Consider the following 27,972-nt stretch of genomic DNA (forward strand, 5'->3'; position numbering starts at 1 on the left):
TGATTGGCTCACAGCAAACACAAGGTATCTGACTACCTGTACTATATGATTGGCTGAACAAAAGAGTAAGCAAGCTGTTCATGAATGGGAAACCCATTCATTTCAGCTAATCCTGTTCTTTATACAGTGATCAGCACTGTATAAGTGATAGCAGTGTAAATAATCCCTGATCACCCCCACCCCCCTTCCCCCAGAGTAGTACAGTGTCACTATGATGACAAGATGTAAAAAAAAGTAGAAAAAAGAAAAGACTGTTAAAAAAAGAAAAAATTATAAAAAATTTTTTACTACTGTCATCCGTCAGTATACCTGATCACCACCACATCTACTTTCCAAAAACAGATCATTTGGGGGGTGTTTGCACTGTCCTGGAATTTTAAGGGTCTAAAAAAAATGAAATATGCAGTCAGCACATACTGTATATATATATCTATCTATCTATAGATAGATAGATATAGATATATATCATAGTTTGTAGACACTATAACTTTTACACAAACCAGTTAATATACACTTTTTGCGAATTTTGTCTTTACATGCAGCAGAATACATTCTGGCCTAAATTTTTGAAGAAATTTTAATTTTTTTTATTTTTTTTATTGGCTATGCTCTATAACAGAATGTAGAAAACATTGTTTTTGTTTTTTAAATTTTCAGTCTTTTTCTGTTTATATAATAAAACATAAAAAAAACCCAGTGGTGGTCAAATACCACCCAAAAAAATCTCTATTTGTGTGGAAAAAAATTATATAAATTGCATTTGTGTACAATGTTGCATGACTGCACATTTGCCAGTTAAATTGACACAAGTGGTTGCTGCAGTTGAGAAACACAGTTCGGTTACTTCCCTACCCCCAACTTGTGAATGAGCAGTGATGGAGGAGCAACAGATTGGATGACTCTTTTTGTTTTCTCTGCTGTTTAATTTCAGATTATATGCTTATGGTACCCTAGTGGCCCCAAATGAAGTTGTACAGGGGTTTACAAGAGACTGAGATCAAGATAAATACAAATTAGTTTATTTGCTACGCCTTCCATGCCAGGAAAATCAAAATTGTTTTTGAAAATATAATTAACATTGGATAAAAATATGTGTCATTGGCAACTACACATGACCTATGATTACAGTTTACCATTCAAACTTTGTTTTGTACACAGCAGTCCCCTATTATTTCAAGTACAATCATAGTAATGTAATATTAAATACAACATATATTGGTACTCTGTGTCATTAGCAGCATGTCCTTTGCAAAGAATACTGTACTCTTGACAGCTCATACATTTAATTATTCACTAGAATCTTTGAGGGAAAATTCGTTCCATGTTTCAGACTAAAACTGTTCCTACAGATAGGCAATATTTCATTTATAATAATATATTTTTATAATATATATTTGAATACATTTTTTTAATAATATATATGGAATTTGCTTTGTCTAGGTAAAATATTTACAACAAAAGTTTACATGTTATATTTATATATACACCATAGTGACTGTTTGGGTGAAATACATTAACACAATAATTTTCCTATTCACCTGTGATAGATGGTATTGTAAAGGTTAAATACTGTACTGAAACTACTAGGATATACTATTTTTCCAAGACAGAGAAAGCTTTACAGTATGCTCAAAGAGATTTGAAGTCTTTAGCAAAATCTTTCACTGTGCCACAAAACCCATGTGAATAATGCTGAACTTCAACTCCCATGAGGTCTAGCAAATGATCTTCCTTTCCACAAGTTCATCCCTTTGTGAGAAGCTGAAATATAGAAACATTTTGATATAGCAGAAAAAGTGGTCCATAGAGTGTGTCCCTTTTTTGATTTATTTTTTTATTTTTATTTCACTTTAACCTTTTTTGACTGATTATAATCAGTCTGTTTTAATCTGTTTTAATTCACTTACTGTTAAGTGACTCATGACCTCTGCTGGAAATCTTTTCCAAGTATCAACTACTGTGAAATAATACTTTCTAAGGTTACTTTTGAACATTCCTTCTCCTGGTTTGATGTCATGTCTCTTTGTTCTTGACCAGAGCTTCATAGTAAAACGTATTTCCACCCTTACAGCAGTATTAAACCCCAAAACAAACAAAGAAGTGATCTTTTTTTATTTCTTTTTGCAATATATTACATTTTTGGTTTTGGGTTTAATACCGCTGTAATGTATTTAAAGGTTTTAGTCCCTTCTTTCCTCAAGACCAGGGGCAGACTGACCATTTGGAAACTCGGGCGCTGCCCGAGGGCCCGGGGTCAGTAGGGGGCCCCATGAGATGCCCCTGGTACCTTTTTCATAGGATTTTTTGAGTTTGGGCAGGGACACAGGGGCCCCATGATCCCCTATTGCCCGGGGGCCCCATGAGTTGTCAGTCCGCCCCTGCTCAAGACTGTACATATTATCATCCTACAGTTTCTCTTTAATGTTTTATCCCTCAGACCTTTAACCATTTTTGTTGCTCAACTCTGGACTCATTCTATATTATCAATATCTTTTTGTAAGTAAAACTAATTCACAGAATGAGAGCTGCTACCAAATAAGGTAGATAAACTGTATCGAATCTGACAGATCCTTTAAAATGTATGCACTGTGAACATAGGATCTTACAAGGGACTAACTTTCTTTGGATTTTATTTTAAGCTGACATTGATTAATGAAAGGCTGTTAATATGTGGGGCAAAGTGATCTACTGCTGAAAGGTGTTGAAAAGCACCTTTGAACTCTGATGCAAACATTGTCTGGAGTCCTATAACAACTTATATTAGTGCCTCAGGAAATATGACACATTTCTTAGCACATGTATCGTCTAGCTGATAAACACACTGGTTGGTGGGGGAGGGTGGGATTTACTAAAACTGGAGGGTGCAACATCTAGTGCAGCTCTGTAGTAAGCGTCCAGGTTTTATTGTCAAGTTTTAACTGAGCAAGCTAAAGTTAAAAGCTGATTGGCTACCCCATGCACAGCCGCACCAGAGTATGAGTGCTCCAATTTTAGTAAATCCCCGTCAATATGATGAATCTTTCACTGGCATAACGATGGGGAAATGTGAGCCCACCGAGCCAGTAGCAGGTGCAACCTTGGATATTCCAGTTACTGCATTACTCTTCCTTGAAATCTTTTATGAGTTAATATAGTTCATACAGTTATTACTTTTTTGCATATTATCAGTCTAAAAGGTGCAGACTGCTGGTTACATTAAGTAACAATTATTGGTACAAATGTGTATTTTAGGGAGCCTTATGGCTGCTGTTTATAAGGATTGGACTTATAAATTGACTGAATAGCCTGCTGAAAGTTCCCTCCTACCACAACATAAAGTAACAAATTGCCAAATGTATTCAGTGAAGCTATTGGTCTAGAGGCTAAATATATAGCATGAATATGTTTTTCATATACACAGTTTACATGGTGTAGTCGTGTTTCAATACGAATAGCTCTAAAAATATGTAAAGGAAAAAAACAAACATAAAACACCACCAAAAGAATGACAACAAGCCTACGAGCCTTTTTCTTTTGGACATCATCAGTATAGGGTCCATTTGCCAGGCTACAGTTGATACAGGTGTAGCAAAGAGTCACCACCAACAATGGTAAAGCAAACCCAATAGTAGTGAGACAAGCATTGTACCAGCGTACATTGTACCTTTCCAGAGACACTGCAAAATCCATGCAAGCTACAGTATCTTGTATGTCTCTCATAAAAATAACCATTGGAAGGACCTCAATTAGTGCAATCACCCAAACAGCTGCACAAGCTATAACTGCCCATCTCCGTTTATGAATGGAATGAAATTTCATTGGATGAACAATGACAATATAGCGGAAGATGCTGAAACAGGTGAGGAAAAGAATGCTCCCATACAAGTTGAAATGAAAAACAATGCGGATCAGTTTGCACATGAAGTCCCCAAGAGTCCAGTGCTCTTGATTAACATAATTGTAAACCAAGAATGGGAGGCTGCTGAGATGCATGAGGTCTGTGATGGCCAAATTCAGCAAGATGATGATACTTGTTCTCCATGGCCTCATCTTCAAAACATACACTGAAATTGAAATAATATTCCCTGGAAATCCTATTATGAAAATGATACTGTACATTGTTGGTAGAAAGTAAACCTTTATTATACTGTCTACTATGGCACTTGTACAGTTTGTTGTTGGTTCTTCAGTGCTGTACATAAGCGTGGTGTTGGTGGTAAAGTCAGATTCATTGTTTATGGTCATCTTCCCACTGAAAAAAAAAATCATATCATATTCACAGGTACAGTATTTACAGTAAATATATCAACTGCAAAACATATTAATAATAAAGAATATTTCATATAATAATTAGAGATGAGCGAAGAAATGAAAAATTCGATTCGACTGATTCGGCGAATTCGTGGACAATATTCGATTCGAGTCGAATAAATTCGCTGTGAATTTAACTTAAAAAAGGGTGTTTCTAGGCTTCAGAGAGACTTAATATTAGTGCAGAACACTGTACCTTTAATTTAAATGCCCTTGGAGTCTGCTGGGGAAGAGAAATAATACTGTCAGTCAGTATGACATGCAGATGAGTGCCGTCGATCTTAGAATCACCGCACACTTCACTCATTTGGGCAGTCACGGGGCCAAAACCAGAGTGTGGAGCCACAGTGTGGCGGTGGAGGCAGCAGCAATGGGAGGCCATACAGCACCCTATGACAAAAATGGAAACCACCAGCAGTGTGAGGAGACCTGAAAGTGGCACATGGCAGAGTGTGGCGATAGAGACAGCAGCAATGGGAGGCCGTACAGGGACCCATGACACACTCTGGACCTGGCAGCAGCATGAGGAGGCGGTACAGGGGCCCATGACAGATTACGGGCCTGGCAGCAGCATGAGGAGTCGGTACAGGGGCCCATGGCAGATTACGGGCCTGGCAGCAGCAATGGGAGGCCGTACAGGGACCCATGACACACTCTGGACCTGGCAGCAGCATGGGGAGGCGGTACAGGGGCCCATGACAGATTACGGGCCTGGCAGCAGCATGAGGAGTCGGTACGGGGGCCCATGACACACTCTGGACCTGGCAGCAGCATGAGGAGGCGGTACAGGGGCGCATGACAGATTACGAGCCTGGCAGCAGCAACTTGGACAGGAGGACGTTCAGCTTCTGCACCGTCGGGTGCGTGCTCGCAAACTGTTGTCTCTTGGAAACGGATTCCAAGAAAGACTGCTGACGGAATCCGTGAAGAGGAGTAGCAGGAGAAGGAGCATCTGAACGAGCGGAATATGCCAACAAGCGACAACAGTGGCCCATGACAGATTACGGGCCTGGCAGCAGCATGAGGAGTCGGTACGGGGGCCCATGGCAGATTACGGGCCTGGCAGCAGCTATGGGAGGCCCGTAATCTGCCAGCACCCTATGACAAAAAATGGAACCCACCAGCAGTGTGAGGAGACCTGAAAGTGGCACATGGCAGAGTGTGGCGATGGAGACAGCAGCAATGGGAGGCCGTACAGGGACCCATGAGAGACTCTGGACCTGGCAGCAGCATGAGGAGGCGGTATAGGGGCCCATGGCAGATTAGGGGCCTGGCAGCAGCTATGGGAGGCCCGTAATCTGCCAGCACCCTATGACAAAAAATGGAACACACCAGCAGTGTGAGGAGACCTGAAAGTGGCACATGTTTGGGGCATGATTCATGGCGGATTTAGTCAGTTGTGTCAGGAACTGGTGGTTTGAAATCCAGACTAATCCACGCCTGATTCATTTTCACAAACGTGAGTCTCTCCACACTTTGGGTGGACAGTCGTGTCCTCCGCGGAGTTGCAATACCTCCTGCCGCACTAAACACGCGCTCCGATGCCACGCTACTGGCCGGGCATGACAGCCTTTCAAGGGCAAATTCAGCTAGTTGGGGCCAAAGGTCAAGTTTCGTTGCCCAGTAGTCAAGGGGATTGTCTACCTCGGTTGGCAGGGTGCTGTCCAAGTAGGCCTAAGCCTGTTGTTTGAGGTCCTGCTCCAGGTCCACCTGATGCTGCTGCTGCTGCTGCGGCTGGTTAGTAGTTTCCTCACTGCGCTGGTGAAGAAAGCTACTCATCATCGACTGCAGACTGAGGCAGCCGCTGCTGGTGGAGCTGCCACTGCTCCTACCACCCCACCCCTCCCCTGCTGCCATGGCAGCGGAACACGAGCGCACAGGGCCCACAGTGTCTGAGGATGGACGTTGGCGCAGACAGGCAGAGACCAGCTGACTACATAGGTGTTTTTTATAGTACGTTATTTTGGCCTCCCTCTCAGCAGGTGTGAAAAAGGCCACCATTTTTGAACGGTAGCGAGGGTCCAACAAGGTGGACAGCCAAAAGTCATCCCTCTGTCTGATGGTTATTATTCGGCTGTCGCTACGCAAGCAACCGAGCATGCTATGGGCCATTTGTGCCAAGGAATGCGAGGGACTCCCTGCCTCCATCTCCACAGCATACTGCCACGGTGCGTCTAGGTCCTCTGTCTCCTCTTCCTCCTCCTCTACCAGATGCTCCTGCTCCTCCACTCCTGTCCGCTGAGTGGAAAAACCACCCATTTCACTCAATAATTCCTGAGCACCAATGTCCTCCTCTACCTCCTCCTCTTCTTCCAGTCCTGCCCCCACAGGGGCCATGTGGCGTTGAGATCTGTGCGCCACGTCTACCGCACCCTGACCAGCCATTGTTAACAGCATTTGTTCCAGGACGTGCAACAGAGGAATGACGTCGTTCATCCCATAGTCCTGCCGACTCACGAATAGCGTGGCCTCCTCAAAGGGCCTGAGCAAGCGCAGGTGTCACGCATGAGCTGCCAATGGCTGACATCTAAGTTACACAGGGAGTACCTTTATCTGCTTTTAACATCAGGAAATCTGTGATGGCCTTTTGCTGTTCGTAAAGGCGGTCTAACATATGTAGGGTTGAATTCCACCTTGTTGCAACGTCACAGCATGAGGAGTCGGTATAGGGGCCCATGGCAGATTAGGGGCCTGGCAGCAGTTATGGGAGGCCCATAATCTGCCAGCACCCTATGACAAAAAATGGAACACACCAGCAGTGTGAGGAGACCTGAAAGTGGCACATGGCAGAGTGTGGCGATGGAGACAGCAGCAATGGGAGGCCGTACAGGGACCCATGAGAGACTCTGGACCTGGCAGCAGCATGAGGAGGCGGTATATAGGGGCCTACGGCAGATTAGGGGCCTGGCAGCAGCTATAGGAGGCCCGTAATCTGCCAGCACCCTATGTCAAAAAATTCAACACACCAGCAGTGTGTGAGGAGACCTGAAAGTGGCACATGGCAGAGTGTGGCGATGGAGACAGCAGCAATGGGAGGCCGTACAGGGACCCATGACAGACTCTGGACTTGGCAGCAGCATGAGGAGGCGGTATATAGGGGCTTATGGCAGATTAGGGGCCTGGCAGCAGCTATAGGAGGCCCGTAATCTGCCAGCACCCTATGTCAAAAAATTCAACACACCAGCAGTGTGAGGAGACCTGAAAGTGGCACATGGCAGAGTGTGGCGATGGAGACAGCAGCAATGGGAGGCCGTACAGGGACCCATGACAGACTCTGAACTTGGCAGCAGCATGAGGAGGCGGTATATAGGGGCCCATGGCAGATTAGGGGCCTGGCAGCAGCTATAGGAGGCCCGTAATCTGCCAGCACCCTATGTCAAAAAATTCAACACACCAGCAGTGTGAGGAGACCTGAAAGTGGCACATGGCAGAGTGTGGCGATGGAGACAGCAGCAATGGGAGGCCGTACAGGGACCCATGACAGACTCTGGACTTGGCAGCAGCATGAGGAGGCGGTATATAGGGGCCCATGGCAGATTAGGGGCCTGGCAGCAGCTATGGGAGGCCCGTAATCTGCCAGCACCCTATGTCAAAAAATTCTACACACCAGCAGTGTGTGAGGAGACCTGAAAGTGGCACATGGCAGAGTGTGGCGATGGAGACAGCAGCAATGGGAGGCCGTACAGGGACCCATGACAGACTCTGGACTTGGCAGCAGCATGAGGAGGCGGTATATAGGGGCCCATGGCAGATTAGGGGCCTGGCAGCAGCTATGGGAGGCCCGTAATCTGCCAGCACCCTATGTCAAAAAATTCAACACACCAGCAGTGTGTGAGGAGACCTGAAAGTGGCACATGGCAGAGTGTGGCGATGGAGAAAGCAGCAATGGGAGGCCGTACAGGGACCCATGAGAGACTCTGGACCTGGCAGCAGCATGAGGAGGCGGTATATAGGGGCCCATGGCAGATTAGGGGCCTGGCAGCAGCTATGTGAGGCCCGTAATCTGCCTGCACCCTATGTCAAAAAATTAAACACACCAGCAGTGTGAAGAGACCTGAAAGTGGCACATGGCATGAGAGACTCTGGACCTGGCAGCAGCAGGAGGAGGCGGTATAGGGGCCCATGGCTGATTAGGGGCCTGGCAGCAGCTATGTGAGGCCCGTTATCTTGCAGCACCCTATGTCAAAAAATTTAACACACCAGCAGTGTGAAGATACCTGAAAGTGGCACATGGCAGCAGAGTGTGGCGATGGAGACAGCAGCAATGGGAGGCCGTACAGGGACCCATGAGAGACTCTGGACCTGGCAGCAGCAGGAGGAGGTGGTATATAGGGGCCCATGGCAGATTAGGGGCCTGGCAGCAGCTATGTGAGGCCCGTAATCTGCCTGCACCCTATGTCAAAAAATTTAACACACCAGCAGTGTGAAGAGACCTGAAAGTGGCACATGGCAGCAGAGTGTGGCGATGGAGACAGCAGCAATGGGAGGCCGTACAGGGACCATGACAGACTCTGGACTTGGCAGCAGCATGAGGAGGCGGTATATAGGGGCCTATGGCAGATTAGGGGCCTGGCAGCAGCTATGTGAGGCCCGTAATCTGCCTGCACCCTATGTCAAAAAATTTAACACACCAGCAGTGTGAAGAGACCTGAAAGTGGCACATGGCAGCAGAGTGTGGCGATGGAGACAGCAGCAATGGGAGGCCGTACAGGGACCATGACAGACTCTGGACTTGGCAGCAGCATGAGGAGGCGGTATATAGGGGCCCATGGCAGATTAGGGGCCTGGCAGCAGCTATGTGAGGCCCGTAATCTGCCTGCACCCTATGTCAAAAAATTTAACACACCAGCAGTGTGAAGAGACCTGAAAGTGGCACATGGCAGCAGAGTGTGGCGATGGAGACAGCAGCAATGGGAGGCCGTACAGGGACCATGACAGACTCTGGACTTGGCAGCAGCATGAGGAGGCGGTATATAGGGGCCCATGGCAGATTAGGGGCCTGGCAGCAGCTATGTGAGGCCCGTAATCTGCCTGCACCCTATGTCAAAAAATTTAACACACCAGCAGTGTGAAGAGACCTGAAAGTGGCACATGGCAGCAGAGTGTGGCGATGGAGACAGCAGCAATGGGAGGCCGTACAGGGACCATGACAGACTCTGGACTTGGCAGCAGCATGAGGAGGCGGTATATAGGGGCCCATGGCAGATTAGGGGCCTGGCAGCAGCTATGTGAGGCCCGTAATCTGCCTGCACCCTATGTCAAAAAATTTAACACACCAGCAGTGTGAAGAGACCTGAAAGTGGCACATGGCATGAGAGACTCTGGACCTGGCAGCAGCAGGAGGAGGCGGTATAGGGGCCCATGGCTGATTAGGGGCCTGGCAGCAGCTATGTGAGGCCCGTTATCTTGCAGCACCCTATGTCAAAAAATTTAACACACCAGCAGTGTGAAGAGACCTGAAAGTGGCACATGGCAGCAGAGTGTGGCGATGGAGACAGCAGCAATGGGAGGCCGTACAGGGACCCATGAGAGACTCTGGACCTGGCAGCAGCAGGAGGAGGTGGTATATAGGGGCCCATGGCAGATTAGGGGCCTGGCAGCAGCTATGTGAGGCCCGTAATCTGCCTGCACCCTATGTCAAAAAATTTAACACACCAGCAGTGTGAAGAGACCTGAAAGTGGCACATGGCAGCAGAGTGTGGCGATGGAGACAGCAGCAATGGGAGGCCGTACAGGGACCATGACAGACTCTGGACTTGGCAGCAGCATGAGGAGGCGGTATATAGGGGCCCATGGCAGATTAGGGGCCTGGCAGCAGCTATGTGAGGCCCGTAATCTGCCTGCACCCTATGTCAAAAAATTTAACACACCAGCAGTGTGAAGAGACCTGAAAGTGGCACATGGCAGCAGAGTGTGGCGATGGAGACAGCAGCAATGGGAGGCCGTACAGGGACCATGACAGACTATGGACTTGGCAGCAGCATGAGGAGGCGGTATATAGGGGCCCATGGCAGATTAGGGGCCTGGCAGCAGCTATGTGAGGCCCGTTATCTTGCAGCACCCTATGTCAAAAAATTTAACACACCAGCAGTGTGAAGAGACCTGAAAGTGGCACATGGCAGCAGAGTGTGGCGATGGAGACAGCAGCAATGGGAGGCCGTACAGGGACCCATGAGAGACTCTGGACCTGGCAGCAGCAGGAGGAGGTGGTATATAGGGGCCCATGGCAGATTAGGGGCCTGGCAGCAGCTATGTGAGGCCCGTAATCTGCCTGCACCCTATGTCAAAAAATTTAACACACCAGCAGTGTGAAGAGACCTGAAAGTGGCACATGGCAGCAGAGTGTGGCGATGGAGACAGCAGCAATGGGAGGCCGTACAGGGACCATGACAGACTCTGGACTTGGCAGCAGCATGAGGAGGCGGTATATAGGGGCCCATGGCAGATTAGGGGCCTGGCAGCAGCTATGTGAGGCCCGTAATCTGCCTGCACCCTATGTCAAAAAATTTAACACACCAGCAGTGTGAAGAGACCTGAAAGTGGCACATGGCAGCAGAGTGTGGCGATGGAGACAGCAGCAATGGGAGGCCGTACAGGGACCATGACAGACTATGGACTTGGCAGCAGCATGAGGAGGCGGTATATAGGGGCCCATGGCAGATTAGGGGCCTGGCAGCAGCTATGTGAGGCCCGTTATCTTGCAGCACCCTATGTCAAAAAATTAAACACACCAGCAGTGTGAAGAGACCTGAAAGTGGCACATGGCAGCAGAGTGTGGCGATGGAGACAGCAGCAATGGGAGGCCGTACAGGGACCCATGAGAGACTCTGGACTTGGCAGCAGCATGAGGAGGCGGTATATAGGGGCCCATGGCAGATTAGGGGCCTGGCAGCAGCTATGTGAGGCCCGTTATCTTGCAGCACCCTATGTCAAAAAATTAAACACACCAGCAGTGTGAAGAGACCTGAAAGTGGCACATGGCAGCAGAGTGTGGCGATGGAGACAGCAGCAATGGGAGGCCGTACAGGGACCCATGAGAGACTCTAGACTTGGCAGCAGCATGAGGAGGCGGTTTATAGGGGCCCATGGCAGATTAGGGGCCTGGCAGCAGCTATGTGAGGCCCGTAATCTGCCTGCACCCTATGTCAAAAAATTTAACACACCAGCAGTGTGAAGAGACCTGAAAGTGGCACATGGCAGCAGAGTGTGGCGATGGAGACAGCAGCAATGGGAGGCCGTACAGGGACCCATGAGAGACTCTAGACTTGGCAGCAGCATGAGGAGGCGGTATATAGGGGCCCATGGCAGATTAGGGGCCTGGCAGCAGCTATGTGAGGCCCGTAATCTGCCTGCACCCTATGTCAAAAAATTTAACACACCAGCAGTGTGAAGAGACCTGAAAGTGGCACATGGCAGCAGAGTGTGGCGATGGAGACAGCAGCAATGGGAGGCCGTACAGGGACCCATGAGAGACTCTGGACTTGGCAGCAGCATGAGGAGGCGGTATATAGGGGCCCATGGCAGATTAGGGGCCTGGCAGCAGCTATGTGAGGCCCGTAATCTGCCTGCACCCTATGTCAAAAAATTTAACACACCAGCAGTGTGAAGAGACCTGAAAGTGGCACATGGCAGCAGAGTGTGGCGATGGAGACAGCAGCAATGGGAGGCCGTACAGGGACCCATGAGAGACTCTGGACTTGGCAGCAGCATGAGGAGGCGGTATATAGGGGCCTATGGCAGATTAGGGGCCTGGCAGCAGCTATGTGAGGCCCGTAATCTGCCTGCACCCTATGTCAAAAAATTTAACACACCAGCAGTGTGAAGAGACCTGAAAGTGGCACATGGCAGCAGAGTGTGGCGATGGAGACAGCAGCAATGGGAGGCCGTACAGGGACCCATGAGAGACTCTGGACCTGGCAGCAGCAGGAGGAGGTGGTATATAGGGGCCCATGGCAGATTAGGGGCCTGGCAGCAGCTATGTGAGGCCCGTAATCTGCCTGCACCCTATGTCAAAAAATTTAACACACCAGCAGTGTGAAGAGACCTGAAAGTGGCACATGGCAGCAGAGTGTGGCGATGGAGACAGCAGCAATGGGAGGCCGTACAGGGACCCATGAGAGACTCTGGACCTGGCAGCAGCAGGAGGAGGTGGTATATAGGGGCCTATGGCAGATTAGGGGCCTGGCAGCAGCTATAGGAGGCCCGTAATCTGCCAGCACCCTATGTCAAAAAATTCAACACACCAGCAGTGTGAGGAGACCTGAAAGTGGCACATGTTTGAGGCATGATTCATGGCGGATTTAGTCAGTTGTGTCAGGAACTGGTGGTTTGAAATCCAGACTAATCCACGCCTGATTCATTTTCACAAACGTGAGTCTCTCCACACTTTGGGTGGACAGTCGTGTCCTCCGCGGAGTTACAATACCTCCTGCCGCACTAAACACGCGCTCCGATGCCACGCTACTGGCCGGGCATGACAGCCTTTCAAGGGCAAATTCAGCTAGTTGGGGCCAAAGGTCAAGTTTCGTTGCCCAGTAGTCAAGGGGATTGTCTACCTCGGTTGGCAGGGTGCTGTCCAAGTAGGCCCAAGCCTGTTGTTTGAGCTCCTGCTCCAGGTCCACCTGATGCTGCTGCTGCTGCTGCGGCTGGTTAGTAGTTTCCTCACTGCGCTGGTGAAGAAAGCTACTCATCATCGACTGCAGACTGAGGCAGCCGCTGCTGGTGGAGCTGCCGCTGCTCCTACCACCCCACCCCTCCCCTGCTGCCATGCCAGCGGAACGCGAGCGCACAGGGCCCACAGTGTCTGAGGATGGACGATGGCGCACAAAGGCAGAGACCAACTGACTACATAGGTGGTTTTTATAGTACGTAATTTTGGCCTCCCTCTCAGCAGGTGTGAAAAAGGCCACCATTTTGGACCGGTAGCGAGGGTCCAACAAGGTGGACAGCCAAAAGTCATCCCTCTGTCTGATGGTTATTATTCGGCTGTCGCTACGCAAGCAACCGAGCATGCTATGGGCCATTTGTGCCAAGGAATGCGAGGGACTCCCTGCCTCCATCTCCACAGCATACTGCCACGGTGCGTCTGGGTCCTCTGTCTCCTCCTCCTCCTCCTCTACCAGATGCTCCTGCTCCTCCACTCCTGTCCGCTGAGTGGAAAAACCACCCATTTCACTCAATAATTCCTGAGCACAAATGTCCTCCTCTACCTCCTCCTCTTCTTCCTGTCCTGCCCCCACAGGGGTCATGTGGCGTTGAGATCTGTGCGCCACGTCTACCGCACCCTGACCAGCCATTGTTAACAGCATTTGTTCCAGGACGTGCAACAGAGGAATGACGTCGTTCATCCCATAGTCCTGCCGACTCACGAATAGCGTGGCCTCCTCAAAGGGCCTGAGCAAGCGGCAGGTGTCACGCATGAGCTGCCAATGGCTGACATCTAAGTTACACAGGGGAGTACCTTTATCCGCTTGTAACATCAGGAAATCGGTGATGGCCTTTCGCTGCTCGTAAAGGCGGTCTAACATGTGTAGGGTTGAATTCCACCTTGTTGCAACGTCGCAGATCAGGCGATGCTGTGGAATTCCGTTCTGCCGCTGCAGCTCAATGAGGGTGTTCTTTGCGGTGTAGGAATGGCTGAAATGCATGCACAGTTTACGTGACATTTTAAGGATGTCTTGCAGTGGGATGGTGGATTTTAGGAACCGCTTGACAACCAGATTGAACACGTGAGCCATGCATGGCGCATGGCACAACCTTCCTTGACGCAGAGCAGACACCATGTTCTTTCCGTTGTCAGTCAACATGGTTCCGATTTTTAGTTTGCGCGGAGACAGCCATCTGTCGATTTCTCTGTTCATTACACTCAGCAGTTCCTCCCCTGTGTGACTACGTTCGCCAAGGCATACCAGGTGCAGCACAGCGTGACACCGTTGCGCCCTGCACATGTGATATGCCGGTCGGGTAATGGGACTTGGCACGGGGGTGGCGGCTGAGGACACGGCGGAAAAAGAGGTGGTAGAGGCGGACATGCTTGCTGGACCAAGGACGTGCAAACGTGGAGGCAAAAGCGTCGTGACCTGTCCAAGTTGCTGGTGCGGCTGTGCCGGCACCACGTTCACCCAGTGGGCCGTAAATGACATGTACTGTCCCTGACCGTAGTTACAGCTCCACACGTCGGCGCTGCCGTGCACTTTGGCAGAGACCGACATGCTCAAAGACTGGCCCACCATCTCTTCTACATGTGAATGCAGGGCTGGCACTGCCTTTTGGGCAAAGAAATGACGGCTTGGCACTCTCCACCGCGGCGCGGCACAAGCCATCATTTCTCGGAAAGGTGCTGAGTCCACCAGTTGGAAAGGGAGGGACTGCAGCACCAGCAACTTGGACAGGAGGACGTTCAGCTTTTGCACCGTCGGGTGCGTGCTCGCAAACTGTTGTCTCTTGGATACGGATTCCAAGAAAGACTGTTGACGGAATCCGAGAAGAGGAGTAGCAGGAGAAGGAGCATCTGAACGAGCGGAAGATGCCAACGAGCGACAACTCCCCTCAGCAGAGGTGTTGGAGCCTTGACTGGCTGATAGAGGGCGATTGACGACGTCGGGTGACGGAGCAAGTAACGGAGCGGGTGATGGAGCGGGGGCTGGGGCAGGCAGAACCGCCGTATGTTTATCACGGTTTTCCCAGGCCACCGAATGGTGACGCTGCATATGCTGACGCAACGCTGTAGTCCCAACATGGGCCCCCTGGCCACGCTTGCATTTCTGGCCACATAGTCGACATACGGCTACGTTTACTTCCTCGGGCGGCTTGAGGAAAAATTGCCACACCACCGAGTAGGAAACTTTGCCCCCGCTACTCTTCACTGGCTGACTGCTACTTCCTCCGTGCGCACCGGCACCACTACTGGCCGTGGTGGTAGGCTGCAGTGGAGCTGGTGCTCTACTCCGTGGACGTTTGGCTCCACTGACACTGATGCGACCCTGCTGCTGTCTCCTGGGCAACCCACCGACTGTTTTGCTCGCTGCCAAGCTGCCACCCTCTTCTCCTGATGATGCGGAAGAAATTGCCTGATGACGACGAGGCTGCCAAGTGCGATCAACCTCCTCATCATCAAGTAGGGTCTCCGCCTCACTACTAGCCCCCTCGGCTGCGTCTGGGTCAGGAGACAGACCTGTCTCTAGACCGGCTACCGAGCCACTCTCCTCGCCAGTACTTGTTCGCTTGGCTGCTGAAAAGGCCGATGTCTCCCCCCGTTCCTGACCGCCCTCTGTTAGCTCTTCCTCACTGTACAGTGGGGCTGAGCCCACAGCATGCGATACTTCGCTTGGTGAGGGAACAGCAAAGGACAGGGGCAGGTAGAGGACACGTGATTTCAGTGGGCTTGGTCCCGGGCCATGCCAACTAACGGTTGTGTCTGACGTACCCACCGACCGTTGGCTGTAGGTGTCAGAGGTGACCTGGGAAGAGGAAGACGACCGAGCCAACCAATCAATGACGGCAGGGTTGTCGGTGGAGACACGACCGCTGGATGACACCGGGAGCACTGGCCTCTGGCTGCGAATACTGCTGCCTCGACCCCTTCCTCTGCTGCCACGTCTGCTCGCTCCTAAAACATTGCCTCCTCTGCCACTCCTCTGCATGTTGTCTGACATACTATTTAATTCAACGATTAGGTGTCCCTGAGTAACAATTCTCTGGCACTCAGTAACAATTCTGTCTGTCCCTGAGTATGAATTCTGTGGCCCTGAGTAACAATTCTGTGTCTGTGCGAGTAACAATTCTGTGTCTGTGCGAGTAACAATTCTGTGTCTGTGCAAGTAACAATTTTGTGTCTGTGCGAGTAACAATTCTCTGGCACTCAGTAACAATTCTGTCTGTCCCTGAGTAACAATTCTCTGGCACTCAGTAACAATTCTGTCTGTCCCTGAGTAACAATTCTCTGGCACTCAGTAACAATTCTGTCTGTCCCTGAGTAACAATTCTCTGGCACTCAGTAACAATTCTGTCTGTCCCTGAGTATGAATTCTGTGGCCCTGAGTAACAATTCTGTGTCTGCGCGAGTAACAATTCTGTGTCTGTGCAAGTAACAATTTTGTGTCTGTGCAAGTAACAATTTTGTGTCTGTGCGAGTAACAATTCTCTGGCACTCAGTAACAATTCTGTCTGTCCCTGAGTAACAATTCTCTGGCACTCAGTAACAATTCTGACTGTCCCTGAGTAACAATTCTCTGGCACTCAGTAACAATTCTGTCTGTCCCTGAGTAACAATTCTCTGGCACTCAGTAACAATTGTGTGTCTGTGCAAGTAACAATTCTGTGTCTGTGCAAGTAACAATTTTGTGTCTGTGAGAGTAACAATTCTCTGGCACTCAGTAACAATTCTGTCTGTCCCTGAGTAACAATTCTCTGGCACTCAGTAACAATTCTGTCTGTCCCTGAGTATGAATTCTGTGGCCCTGAGTAACAATTCTGTCTCTGTGCGAGTAACAATTCTGTGTCTGTGCAAGTAACAATTTTGTGTCTGTGAGAGTAACAATTCCCTGGCACTCAGTAACAATTCTGTCTGTCCCTGAGTAACAATTCTCTGGCACTCAGTAACAATTCTGTCTTCCCTGAGTAACAATTCTCTGGCACTCAGTAACAATTCTGTCTGTCCCTGAGTATGAATTCTGTGGCCCTGAGTAACAATTCTGTCTCTGTGCGAGTAACAATTCTGTGTCTGTGCAAGTAACAATTTTGTGTCTGTGAGAGTAACAATTCTCTGGCACTCAGTAACAATTCTGTCTGTCCCTGAGTAACAATTCTCTGGCACTCAGTAACAATTCTGTCTGTCCCTGAGTATGAATTCTGTGGCCCTGAGTAACAATTGTGTGTCTGTGCAAGTAACAATTCTGTGTCTGTGCAAGTAACAATTTTGTGTCTGTGAGAGTAACAATTCTCTGGCACTCAGTAACAATTCTGTCTGTCCCTGAGTAACAATTCTCTGGCACTCAGTAACAATTCTGTCTGTCCCTGAGTAACAATTCTGTCTGTCCCTGAGTATGAATTCTGTGGCCCTGAGTAAGAATTCTCTGGCACTCAGTAACAATTCTGTCTGTCCCTGAGTATGAATTCTGTGGCCCTGAGTAACAATTGTGTGTCTGTGCAAGTAACAATTCTGTGTCTGTGCAAGTAACAATTTTGTGTCTGTGAGAGTAACAATTCTCTGGCACTCAGTAACAATTCTGTCTGTCCCTGAGTAACAATTCTCTGGCACTCAGTAACAATTCTGTCTGTCCCTGAGTATGAATTCTGTGGCCCTGAGTAACAATTCTGTCTCTGTGCGAGTAACAATTCTGTCTCTGTGCGAGTAACAATTCTGTGTCTGTGCAAGTAACAATTTTGTGTCTGTGAGAGTAACAATTCTCTGGCACTCAGTAACAATTCTGTCTGTCCCTGAGTAAGAATTCTCTGGCACTCAGTAACAATTCTGTCTGTCCCTGAGTAACAATTCTCTGGCACTCAGTAACAATTCTGTCTGTCCCTGAGTAACAATTCTGTCTGTCCCTGAGTATGAATTCTGTGGCCCTGAGTAAGAATTCTCTGGCACTCAGTAACAATTCTGTCTGTCCCTGAGTATGAATTCTGTGGCCCTGAGTAACAATTGTGTGTCTGTGCAAGTAACAATTCTGTGTCTGTGCAAGTAACAATTTTGTGTCTGTGAGAGTAACAATTCTCTGGCACTCAGTAACAATTCTGTCTGTCCCTGAGTAACAATTCTCTGGCACTCAGTAACAATTCTGTCTGTCCCTGAGTAACAATTCTCTGGCACTCAGTAACAATTCTGTCTGTCCCTGAGTAACAATTCTCTGGCACTCAGTAACAATTCTGTCTGTCCCTGAGTAACAATTCTGTCTGTCCCTGAGAATGAATTCTGTGGCCCTGAGTAAGAATTCTCTGGCACTCAGTAACAATTCTGTCTGTCCCTGAGTAACAATTCTCTGGCACTCAGTAACAATTCTGTCTGTCCCTGAGTATGAATTCTGTGGCCCTGAGTAACAATTGTGTGTCTGTGCAAGTAACAATTCTGTGTCTGTGCAAGTAACAATTTTGTGTCTGTGAGAGTAACAATTCTCTGGCACTCAGTAACAATTCTGTCTGTCCCTGAGTAACAATTCTCTGGCACTCAGTAACAATTCTGTCTGTCCCTGAGTAACAATTCTGTCTGTCCCTGAGTATGAATTCTGTGGCCCTGAGTAAGAATTCTCTGGCACTCAGTAACAATTCTGTCTGTCCCTGAGTATGAATTCTGTGGCCCTGAGTAACAATTGTGTGTCTGTGCAAGTAACAATTCTGTGTCTGTGCAAGTAACAATTTTGTGTCTGTGAGAGTAACAATTCTCTGGCACTCAGTAACAATTCTGTCTGTCCCTGAGTAACAATTCTCTGGCACTCAGTAACAATTCTCTCTGTCCCTGAGTATGAATTCTGTGGCCCTGAGTAACAATTCTGTCTCTGTGCGAGTAACAATTCTGTCTCTGTGCGAGTAACAATTCTGTGTCTGTGCAAGTAACAATTTTGTGTCTGTGAGAGTAACAATTCTCTGGCACTCAGTAACAATTCTGTCTGTCCCTGAGTAAGAATTCTCTGGCACTCAGTAACAATTCTGTCTGTCCCTGAGTAACAATTCTCTGGCACTCAGTAACAATTCTGTCTGTCCCTGAGTAACAATTCTGTCTGTCCCTGAGTATGAATTCTGTGGCCCTGAGTAAGAATTCTCTGGCACTCAGTAACAATTCTGTCTGTCCCTGAGTATGAATTCTGTGGCCCTGAGTAACAATTGTGTGTCTGTGCAAGTAACAATTCTGTGTCTGTGCAAGTAACAATTTTGTGTCTGTGAGAGTAACAATTCTCTGGCACTCAGTAACAATTCTGTCTGTCCCTGAGTAACAATTCTCTGGCACTCAGTAACAATTCTGTCTGTCCCTGAGTAACAATTCTCTGGCACTCAGTAACAATTCTGTCTGTCCCTGAGTAACAATTCTCTGGCACTCAGTAACAATTCTGTCTGTCCCTGAGTAACAATTCTGTCTGTCCCTGAGAATGAATTCTGTGGCCCTGAGTAAGAATTCTCTGGCACTCAGTAACAATTCTGTCTGTCCCTGAGTAACAATTCTCTGGCACTCAGTAACAATTCTGTCTGTCCCTGAGTATGAATTCTGTGGCCCTGAGTAACAATTGTGTGTCTGTGCAAGTAACAATTCTGTGTCTGTGCAAGTAACAATTTTGTGTCTGTGAGAGTAACAATTCTCTGGCACTCAGTAACAATTCTGTCTGTCCCTGAGTAACAATTCTCTGGCACTCAGTAACAATTCTGTCTGTCCCTGAGTAACAATTCTGTCTGTCCCTGAGTATGAATTCTGTGGCCCTGAGTAAGAATTCTCTGGCACTCAGTAACAATTCTGTCTGTCCCTGAGTATGAATTCTGTGGCCCTGAGTAACAATTGTGTGTCTGTGCAAGTAACAATTCTGTGTCTGTGCAAGTAACAATTTTGTGTCTGTGAGAGTAACAATTCTCTGGCACTCAGTAACAATTCTGTCTGTCCCTGAGTAACAATTCTCTGGCACTCAGTAACAATTCTGTCTGTCCCTGAGTATGAATTCTGTGGCCCTGAGTAACAATTCTGTCTCTGTGCGAGTAACAATTCTGTGTCTGTGCAAGTAACAATTTTGTGTCTGTGAGAGTAACAATTCTCTGGCACTCAGTAACAATTCTGTCTGTCCCTGAGTAAGAATTCTCTGGCACTCAGTAACAATTCTGTCTGTCCCTGAGTAACAATTCTCTGGCACTCAGTAACAATTCTGTCTGTCCCTGAGTAACAATTCTGTCTGTCCCTGAGTATGAATTCTGTGGCCCTGAGTAAGAATTCTCTGGCACTCAGTAACAATTCTGTCTGTCCCTGAGTATGAATTCTGTGGCCCTGAGTAACAATTGTGTGTCTGTGCAAGTAACAATTCTGTGTCTGTGCAAGTAACAATTTTGTGTCTGTGAGAGTAACAATTCTCTGGCACTCAGTAACAATTCTGTCTGTCCCTGAGTAACAATTCTCTGGCACTCAGTAACAATTCTGTCTGTCCCTGAGTAACAATTCTCTGGCACTCAGTAACAATTCTGTCTGTCCCTGAGTAACAATTCTCTGGCACTCAGTAACAATTCTGTCTGTCCCTGAGTAACAATTCTGTCTGTCCCTGAGAATGAATTCTGTGGCCCTGAGTAAGAATTCTCTGGCACTCAGTAACAATTCTGTCTGTCCCTGAGTAACAATTCTCTGGCACTCAGTAACAATTCTGTCTGTCCCTGAGTAAAAATTCTGTGGCCCTAATAACGTTTCTGTGGCCCTAAGTAACAATTCTCTGGCACTGAGTAACAATTCTGTCTGTCCCTGAGTATGAATTCTGTGGCCCTAACTAGCGTTTCTTTGTCCCTAAATAACGATTCTGTGGCCCTCATTAACAAGTCTGTGTCCCTGAGTAATGGTTCTCTGTCCCTAAGTAACTTCTCTCTGTCCCCAATTCTCGTTTCTGTGGCCCTAACTCTGTCCCTGTCCCTAGTACAGAGCGGTCTGCCTCTGTTCAATGACTGCAGGCAAATGAAGATTTCCAAAATGGCCGCTATATATACCTCGACCATTACACAGTGCTGGCTGGCTGGCTGCTGATTGGCTGATGCGATCACATGTCGTTGAGGAATGCATTATGGGGCAGCGCGCCTTGTCTGCGCGCCTTCCCCGACATCCCCGCTCCGTCGCCGCACATGTCAGCCGCCATTTTCGGAAAAATTTCGATTCGCGCGTCCGAATTAGGCTGTTTTTCGGATTCGGCACGAATCGAAATTTTTCCGATATTCGACTCGAATTCCACTTCGGATACTTCGATTCGCTCATCTCTAATAATAATGTACTAACATATCTAGTAGTGTGTTACAGATTAGAAAATCAACAAAAAGCCACTCTGCTATTGATTCTCCCAATCCACTGCATTTGCTAGTCTACTGGTATTTATTTATTTATATAAAGATGAGGTTGGGAGGGTTTACATATTTGCTTGGAGTGATGGTCTGATATTTTAAGGAATGTACTACATGTAGCTTTTAATGTAATGTAATAAATTTAATTGTAATTTAATAGTTAAGTAATACCTTATAATAGCTGTAAACAATATTACAAAAAGAAACAGATCACACTATGACCAGAAATTTCTTGGAATTTACCTCATTCATTGTTGGGTTACTCAGTGCTTTTATACATTTACCTTACTGGCATGTTTTCCTGACAAATACTGAAACACTTTTTTTTTATTATCAACAATTTCTAGTTATACTGTATTTATGGATTTAATGTACAAAAAATGGAGAGTGCAAAATCGGGTGCAGCTTTGCATAAAAATCAATCAGCTTCCACGTTTATTTTGTCAATGCTTAATTGAACAAGCTGCAGTTACAAGCTGATTGGCTACCATGCACAGTTGCGCCAGATTTTGCACACTCCCGTTCTAGTAAATCAATCCTTATATGTCAGGCAGAGAGGAGTAGCAGTCATGGTTTGATTAGTGAGGTGTATAAGTCTAGCAACAGCATTAGTGAAAGACTTATATACAGGGTATGGCCTGTATAAAGGTAGGCCAATGAGAAGAGAGTTGCAGTAGTCCAGGCGGAATATAACCAAGGAGAAAATAAATTGTTTTGTTATGTAGTTAGTTAGGAAGGGGAGAATTCTGGAAATGTTGCAGAGATTAAGGCAGCAAGATTTAGCCAGTTATTGGATGTGGGTTCCAAAGGAGAGGTTGAAGACGAAGATTAAATCTACCACCCTTATATATGTGAAGGGACCAATAATTGTGCTGTTGATCTCAGTGGTAAAGTCATGAGGGGGATACTGGGGAGGAGGAAATATTACAACCTCAGTTTAAGACAGATTGAGTTTGAGGAAATGGTGTGACATCCATACTGATATGTCACTCAATAAATTTGTGATATATGACGAGATTGGGGGTATGAACTGGGGAGTACAGAAATAGATCTGGGTTTCATTGGAATAGAGGTGGTATTGGAAGCCTTGGGAGGTTATCAATTGGCCCAGGGAAGAGGTGTAGAGAGAGAATAGGAGGGGCCCATGGGCAGAGCCTTGGGGTACCCCAACAAAAAGTGGAAGAGAAGCGGAGGAGATAGAGTTGTAGGTGACACAGAAGGTGTGCTGAGATAGGTAGGAGAAGAACCAGGAAAAAGCAGAATCATGGAGTCCAAGGGAGTGGAGTTTGTTGAGGAGGAGTGGGTGGTCAACTGTGTATGGAGTAATGGCTGTTGGTTTTAGCAGTTGGTAGGTCATTAGTGAGTTTTAGTAGGGCAGTTTCAGTGGAATGTTGTGGGTGGAAGCCAGACTGTAGGGGGTTGAAAAGGTTGTTATCAGTGAGGTAGCAACTCATATGGTTATGGAAAAGGTGTTTAAGAGGCTTGGAAGAAAACAGGTGCAGAGGGATGTGTCTTAAGTTATTCAAACAGGTGGGGTCCAGTGAGGGTTTTTTTAAGTATAGGGATAACCAGTGCATGTTCAAGCAGGGAGGGGAAAGTGCCAGTGAAGAGGGAGAGTTTGAAGATGTGGTTTAGAGAGTGTAGGATAAAGCAGGAAAGGGAATGTAGTAGTTATGAGGGGACAGGGTCCAAAGGACAAGTGGTGAGATAGGCCTCAGAAAGGAGTTTGGCAACTTCCTCAGTGGTGACAGTGTTAAAGGAGGAAAGTATTGAGTGTTGGAGGAGAAAGTTGGACACTGGAAATCTCATCATGAATTGTATCAATCTTATTTTTAAAATGACTGGCAATCTCCTGGGCAGTAAGTGGGTTAGTGGGGCAAGAGTTGTATTTGAGAAGGGCAGATTTGTAGAGGGTGAAGTCTTGCAGGGATTTAGTTTTACACCATTCTAGCTCAAGAATATGGCTATGTCTCTTGTGACTTCTGTAGAGAGAGGAGCAATTGTGTCTAGAGAGCATTAAAGTAAGTTGCTGTAGACAGAAGTGGCTAGGTCAGGGCAGGACAGGGGTATGATTTTGTGGAAGGGTTGAGGTGGTGAAGGTTTCTATGGGTAACTGTTTCTGTTTGGAGGCATAGGAGGTTTGCAGTTAGAGACAGGAAGAGCATGAAACTGATAAGGTTGTGATTGGATTGGTTGTGATTTCAAAAGGGTCTTTGAAAAAGTCATAGGAAGTGACGAAACGCGTCAGTGACACGTGACGTCAGACGTATCGACGCTGACCGGAAGTGCGATCGCGGCCATCTTGGAAGTGGGAACATGTGGCTAATGTTTCCCTAACTTGTCTGCACCTGTATCCCTGTGAGGAGGAGCTGCTTCACCCATATCTTTATGTAAGTTGCTAAATAAAGAAGACTGTGTTTTATCTACCATTGGTAATTGTGGATTCTCTCATGAGGGAAATGGAGGAATAACCCTTACATTGGATGAAAACCTGAAACCTGAATGATGAGATGTTAACCCAGAGTGGTGCTAAGCCTTGTCATTTCTGACATAGGGTAATTATCCATCAGCACATGAGTTGGAGTTTGCTGGTTTGGGTTTAAGGTGTACACTAATGTATATAGAGTGTGGTGATACACATAGTTGCAGTAACAATTTTGAGTTCGTTTTCACTTACTGTGTAGTTGACACTTTATGTGAGTGTTTTTATTTATATATGTATTTTAGGTACACATTTTATTATTTGCATGTGTATTGATACTCACCTATAGAGTATACACACTTTTATAGAGATTTTGCATGTTGCACAGAGAGTGGCACGTGTGTTTTTATTATTTAAAAGATATGACACTATGTTGAGTTTTTTTTTCTTTTGAGGTTTATTGTCATCAGGATCTGCGGGTGTTGAAAAAGATAGTTTGAAGAAGAAAGAATATAATGATTTATGTTTGTGAGGATTAATTTTGACAATTTTTGATATTTTGGACATTATTTTGATATTTTGGACACTTTTTTTTTGTACGGGTGGATATGTTGATATATCTAATTTATATTTTCTGTTAAAAAGAAAAGTTTTATATTTTGTTTTGTTTGTTTGGCCTTCAAGGGTGGAGGTGGATAACTTTTCTGGGATATTATATTGGGATTTTTTTTTTTTTTGCTGTGTATTTTTATATAGGTTAAAAGAAGAGGTTAGGTTGAATAGTTGAGAGGTTGTTGCGGTGTTACCATTGACTTGAATGTTAAAGTCACTGAGGATGATTGTGGGTACTTCAGAGGAGGGAAAGTAGGGTATCCATGGACAGAAGTCATCGAAAAAGCACAAGACTGGACCAAGAGGCCAGTAAATCACTGCAGTCCTCACAGAAACTGGAGAAAACAGACAAGAGTGCACTTCAAAGGAGCAAAGGGACTTAGAGAGAGGTGTAGGGAGAGTCACATGGGTGCTTTGTTGGGAAAGGAGAAGTGCAACTCTGCCTTCTTTTTCTTCTGCTTGGTCTGGGTGTGTGAGACCAGTGACGACCACCATGGGAAAGGGCAGCTGGAGAGTCAGAGCTGGATTCCTGGAGCCAGGTTTCAGTAACAGCAAATGGGTTGCTCATTGACAAAGGCAAATTTGTTAGAGCCTGAGTGGACATTCCAAAGGGTACATAATAAGGGGGAGGGGGGATGGGAGCTGGCTCATGGAAGCAGAGGAATTGGCACACTGAGCAATTAAGCTTTGACAAAAAAAGATGAAGCTGATTGGTTTCTATGAAGAGCTGCACCAGATTTTGCACTCTCCAGTTTAAGTAAATCCTCCCATTGTGTGTAACACTCTACATGCTTCCAATGAGGCTAAAATTATAAGAAAACATACTTCAACCTGTTGTATTATCAGTTGGGCAAAGTTATAGGAAGGCAGGTTATATCAGTGATACAAGTTATTTTAATGTTGACCATGGTTTTTAATATGACTTCAATTACATGTGCTATGCAATTAAACGTATGACATATTAATAGGTGACTTGTGGTTTGTGAATATTTTCACATTTAAACATTTTAGTTGTTTTATATATTCATTGAATCCACAATTCAGCTGTTGCTTTTTCGTACACATATTGATTTATTTACTGGTGGGAGGCTTTTGAACTTAATATTTTAAGTGCAACGCAAAGCCATTACATTTATTTTAGACTATTCAGCCCCAAACTTTTAATTTAGTAAATGTTATATTTCCATACCCTATTTATATTGAGGTATTGGGTGTTATAATAGCTTAACCAATAGCCGCCTGGCCAATAGCCGTTTGGCGGCTGGGAAAAGGCTGTAGATTTCTGGGAGGATGCCATATGGTGTCCTCCCGCATATGCGCAGTTTTCACGCTTGCAGAGCCGCGCAGTGGCGCAATCTGTCACCGGCCGTGTACCTCGGACTCGGAAAAAAAATACTGATCACTTCCCCAAAGTAGTACAATGTTACTATGGTAACATTGTACTACTTTGGACATAGTGAAATATGAAAAAGAAATCTTAAAAAAAGAAAAAAAAATTAATAAAAAATGTAAAATAATAGAAAAAAAAAAAACCCTGATCACCGCCATGCCAGTTATATGATGACGCTGTACTGCGCTGCACTGGTAACAGTATGTAAAAAAAAAATAGTGAAAATAATTTTTTACATTTTTTCATTTTCCGAAAAATTATGAAAAAAAAAATACAACTTCAAATAACTCGCCATGCCTCTTATGAAGTACGTTGGATTGTCTACTTTGCAAAAAGGGGTCATTTGGGGGATATATGTACTGTTCTGACATTCTTGGACCTCAAGAAATTAGATTAGCTGTCAGAACTTCAGGATTGGTCAATATTCAGATCTATACCATAGTTTGTGAACTCTGTAACTTTCTTACAAACTAAAAAATACATCCTAATTTGTTTTTTTTTCACCAAAGACATGTAGTAGAATACATCTTGGCCTAAATTTATGAAGAACAATTATTTATTTGCAAACTTTTATAACAGAAACAAAGAAAAACGTGTTTTTTTTTCAAAATTTTTGGTCTTTTTTTGTTAATTTAGCAAAAAATAAAAAAACCCAGCGGTGATTAAATACCACCAAAAGAAAGCTCTAGTTGTGTGAAGAAAATGATAAAATTTTAGTTTGGGTACAGTGTTGTATGACCGCGCAATTGTCATTCAAAGTGTGAGAGCGCTGAAACCTGAAAAATGGCCTGGGAAGGAAGGGGTAAAAGTGCCCGGTATGGAAATGGTTAAAAACTATATTTAAGTACGTTTAAAATTACTGGGAAAATGTGCTTCTAAAAAAGTGATAGCATTAGGTACATTTCTATTGTTTTAAAACAAGAAAAGCTTTAGCTTCTTTTGATATACCCAACTTTTCAACAATCATACCATTCCCCAATTATGCATTTAGTATTTGTGAAATATAACACTGAACATATAACTAATGCATCATACCTCTAGATTATCAGATTATGGCTATGTTACTACACAAGGTTAATTATAGGCAGTTTGTTATCTGTTCTGCAATTTTAAATTTTGGTTGGCAAAAGTATAAAATACTCAGTAAATAGTTTATCTATCTATCTATCTATCTATCTATCTATCTATCTATCTATCTATCTATCTATCTATCTATCAGTTTATCTATCTATCTATCTATCTATCTATCTATCTATCTATCTGTAAGATAAACACCTTCCAGAATGATAACAATTTCTCTGTAATATGGGTTTGAAATCTTAATTATATTGATGTCACACCTCTTACGATTGTCATTAGTTGATTTTACCTTGAAGTACATCTTGACGATCTGTTTTAAGTGCTAATTTAAGTCTAATTTAATTTTAGTGCCTAAAAAGCAGTATAAATGACAATATACATATTATTAGTTGCACCACTCAGTACATTTGTATTGTTTGTACAATATATTATAGCTACATATTATATATAAAATACCTCTTACCTGTCCTAAAATAGAGGTCTTGTCAGTGTTGGTCACTGTTGTTGTTGTTTGAAAAAGCAGAAAATAATTCTGTGGACATGCTGTTATGGAGAAAATCTTTGGTTAGACAAAACTGTCTGCTTGGCCCTGTAAAGAAGTGCACAGAGAAAGGACAGCTACGTTTTGAAACATCAAAACAGCATTTAGTAATTCAGACTAAACTACTGCCAGATTCACTCCTCCCACTGGTAATTACATATTGACATATTAAAGGGAGCAGGTCTACTTTTGAGTCTTGTTGACGTAAGATGCTGTGTCATCCATGGCCATGAAAAAAAACTTAGTGTTTCCATCAGTTGGCTCACTAGAATGTTCTGCATTGTAGTGTACTGGAAATTCTGCATGCTGTATTTTCTATATGTGCATCTACAGTTTGGCTTTCAAGTCAGTTCAAATACAGACTATTACAAATGCAAAGCAACACATACATGCCAAAGCAACGATTATTAATGTAAGATTTCTGGTGAGGACGAGCATTTAGAGTAGGTTCACACTAGAATACATAAGAATTTAATTTACCTGACGTGAATAGCAAATTAACAAAATACAGAATATAGGACTTTTTACAGCACACTGCAGTACAAAAATTTTGCTTGAACAAGTCCATGTATTTTTTTCTACAAATCACAATACAGCAAATGCATGGCAGCATGCCTGGACTGAACTGCC

At 45.6% G+C, this 27,972-nt stretch overlaps 1 protein-coding gene across 1 annotated transcript; it reads right to left on the bottom strand.

The window, feature by feature from the left end:
* Nucleotides 1–1,003: 1,003 nt before the first annotated feature.
* On the bottom strand, nt 1,004–27,418 carry OXGR1 (oxoglutarate receptor 1). Its single transcript, XM_089679999.1, has 2 exons — nt 27,265–27,418; nt 1,004–4,231 (listed from the first exon to the last, which is right to left on the bottom strand). Exon 2 carries the CDS (start codon nt 4,222–4,224, stop codon nt 3,238–3,240), a length of 987 nt encoding a protein of 328 aa, XP_089536125.1. The 5' UTR covers nt 4,225–4,231; nt 27,265–27,418; the 3' UTR covers nt 1,004–3,237.
* Nucleotides 27,419–27,972: the final 554 nt, after the last annotated feature.

The sequence above is a fragment of the Staurois parvus genome, unplaced genomic scaffold (genome assembly GCF_062004578.1).
Source record: "Staurois parvus isolate SC_StPar_1 unplaced genomic scaffold, SC_StPar_1.0 ptg000233l, whole genome shotgun sequence".
In the NCBI taxonomy this organism is placed as follows: Eukaryota; Metazoa; Chordata; class Amphibia; order Anura; family Ranidae; genus Staurois; species Staurois parvus.

Coding starts and splice junctions, on each gene's coding strand:
- OXGR1 (XM_089679999.1), bottom strand. CDS start 4,224: ATGACCATAAACAATGAATCTGACTTTACCACCAACACCACGCTTATG.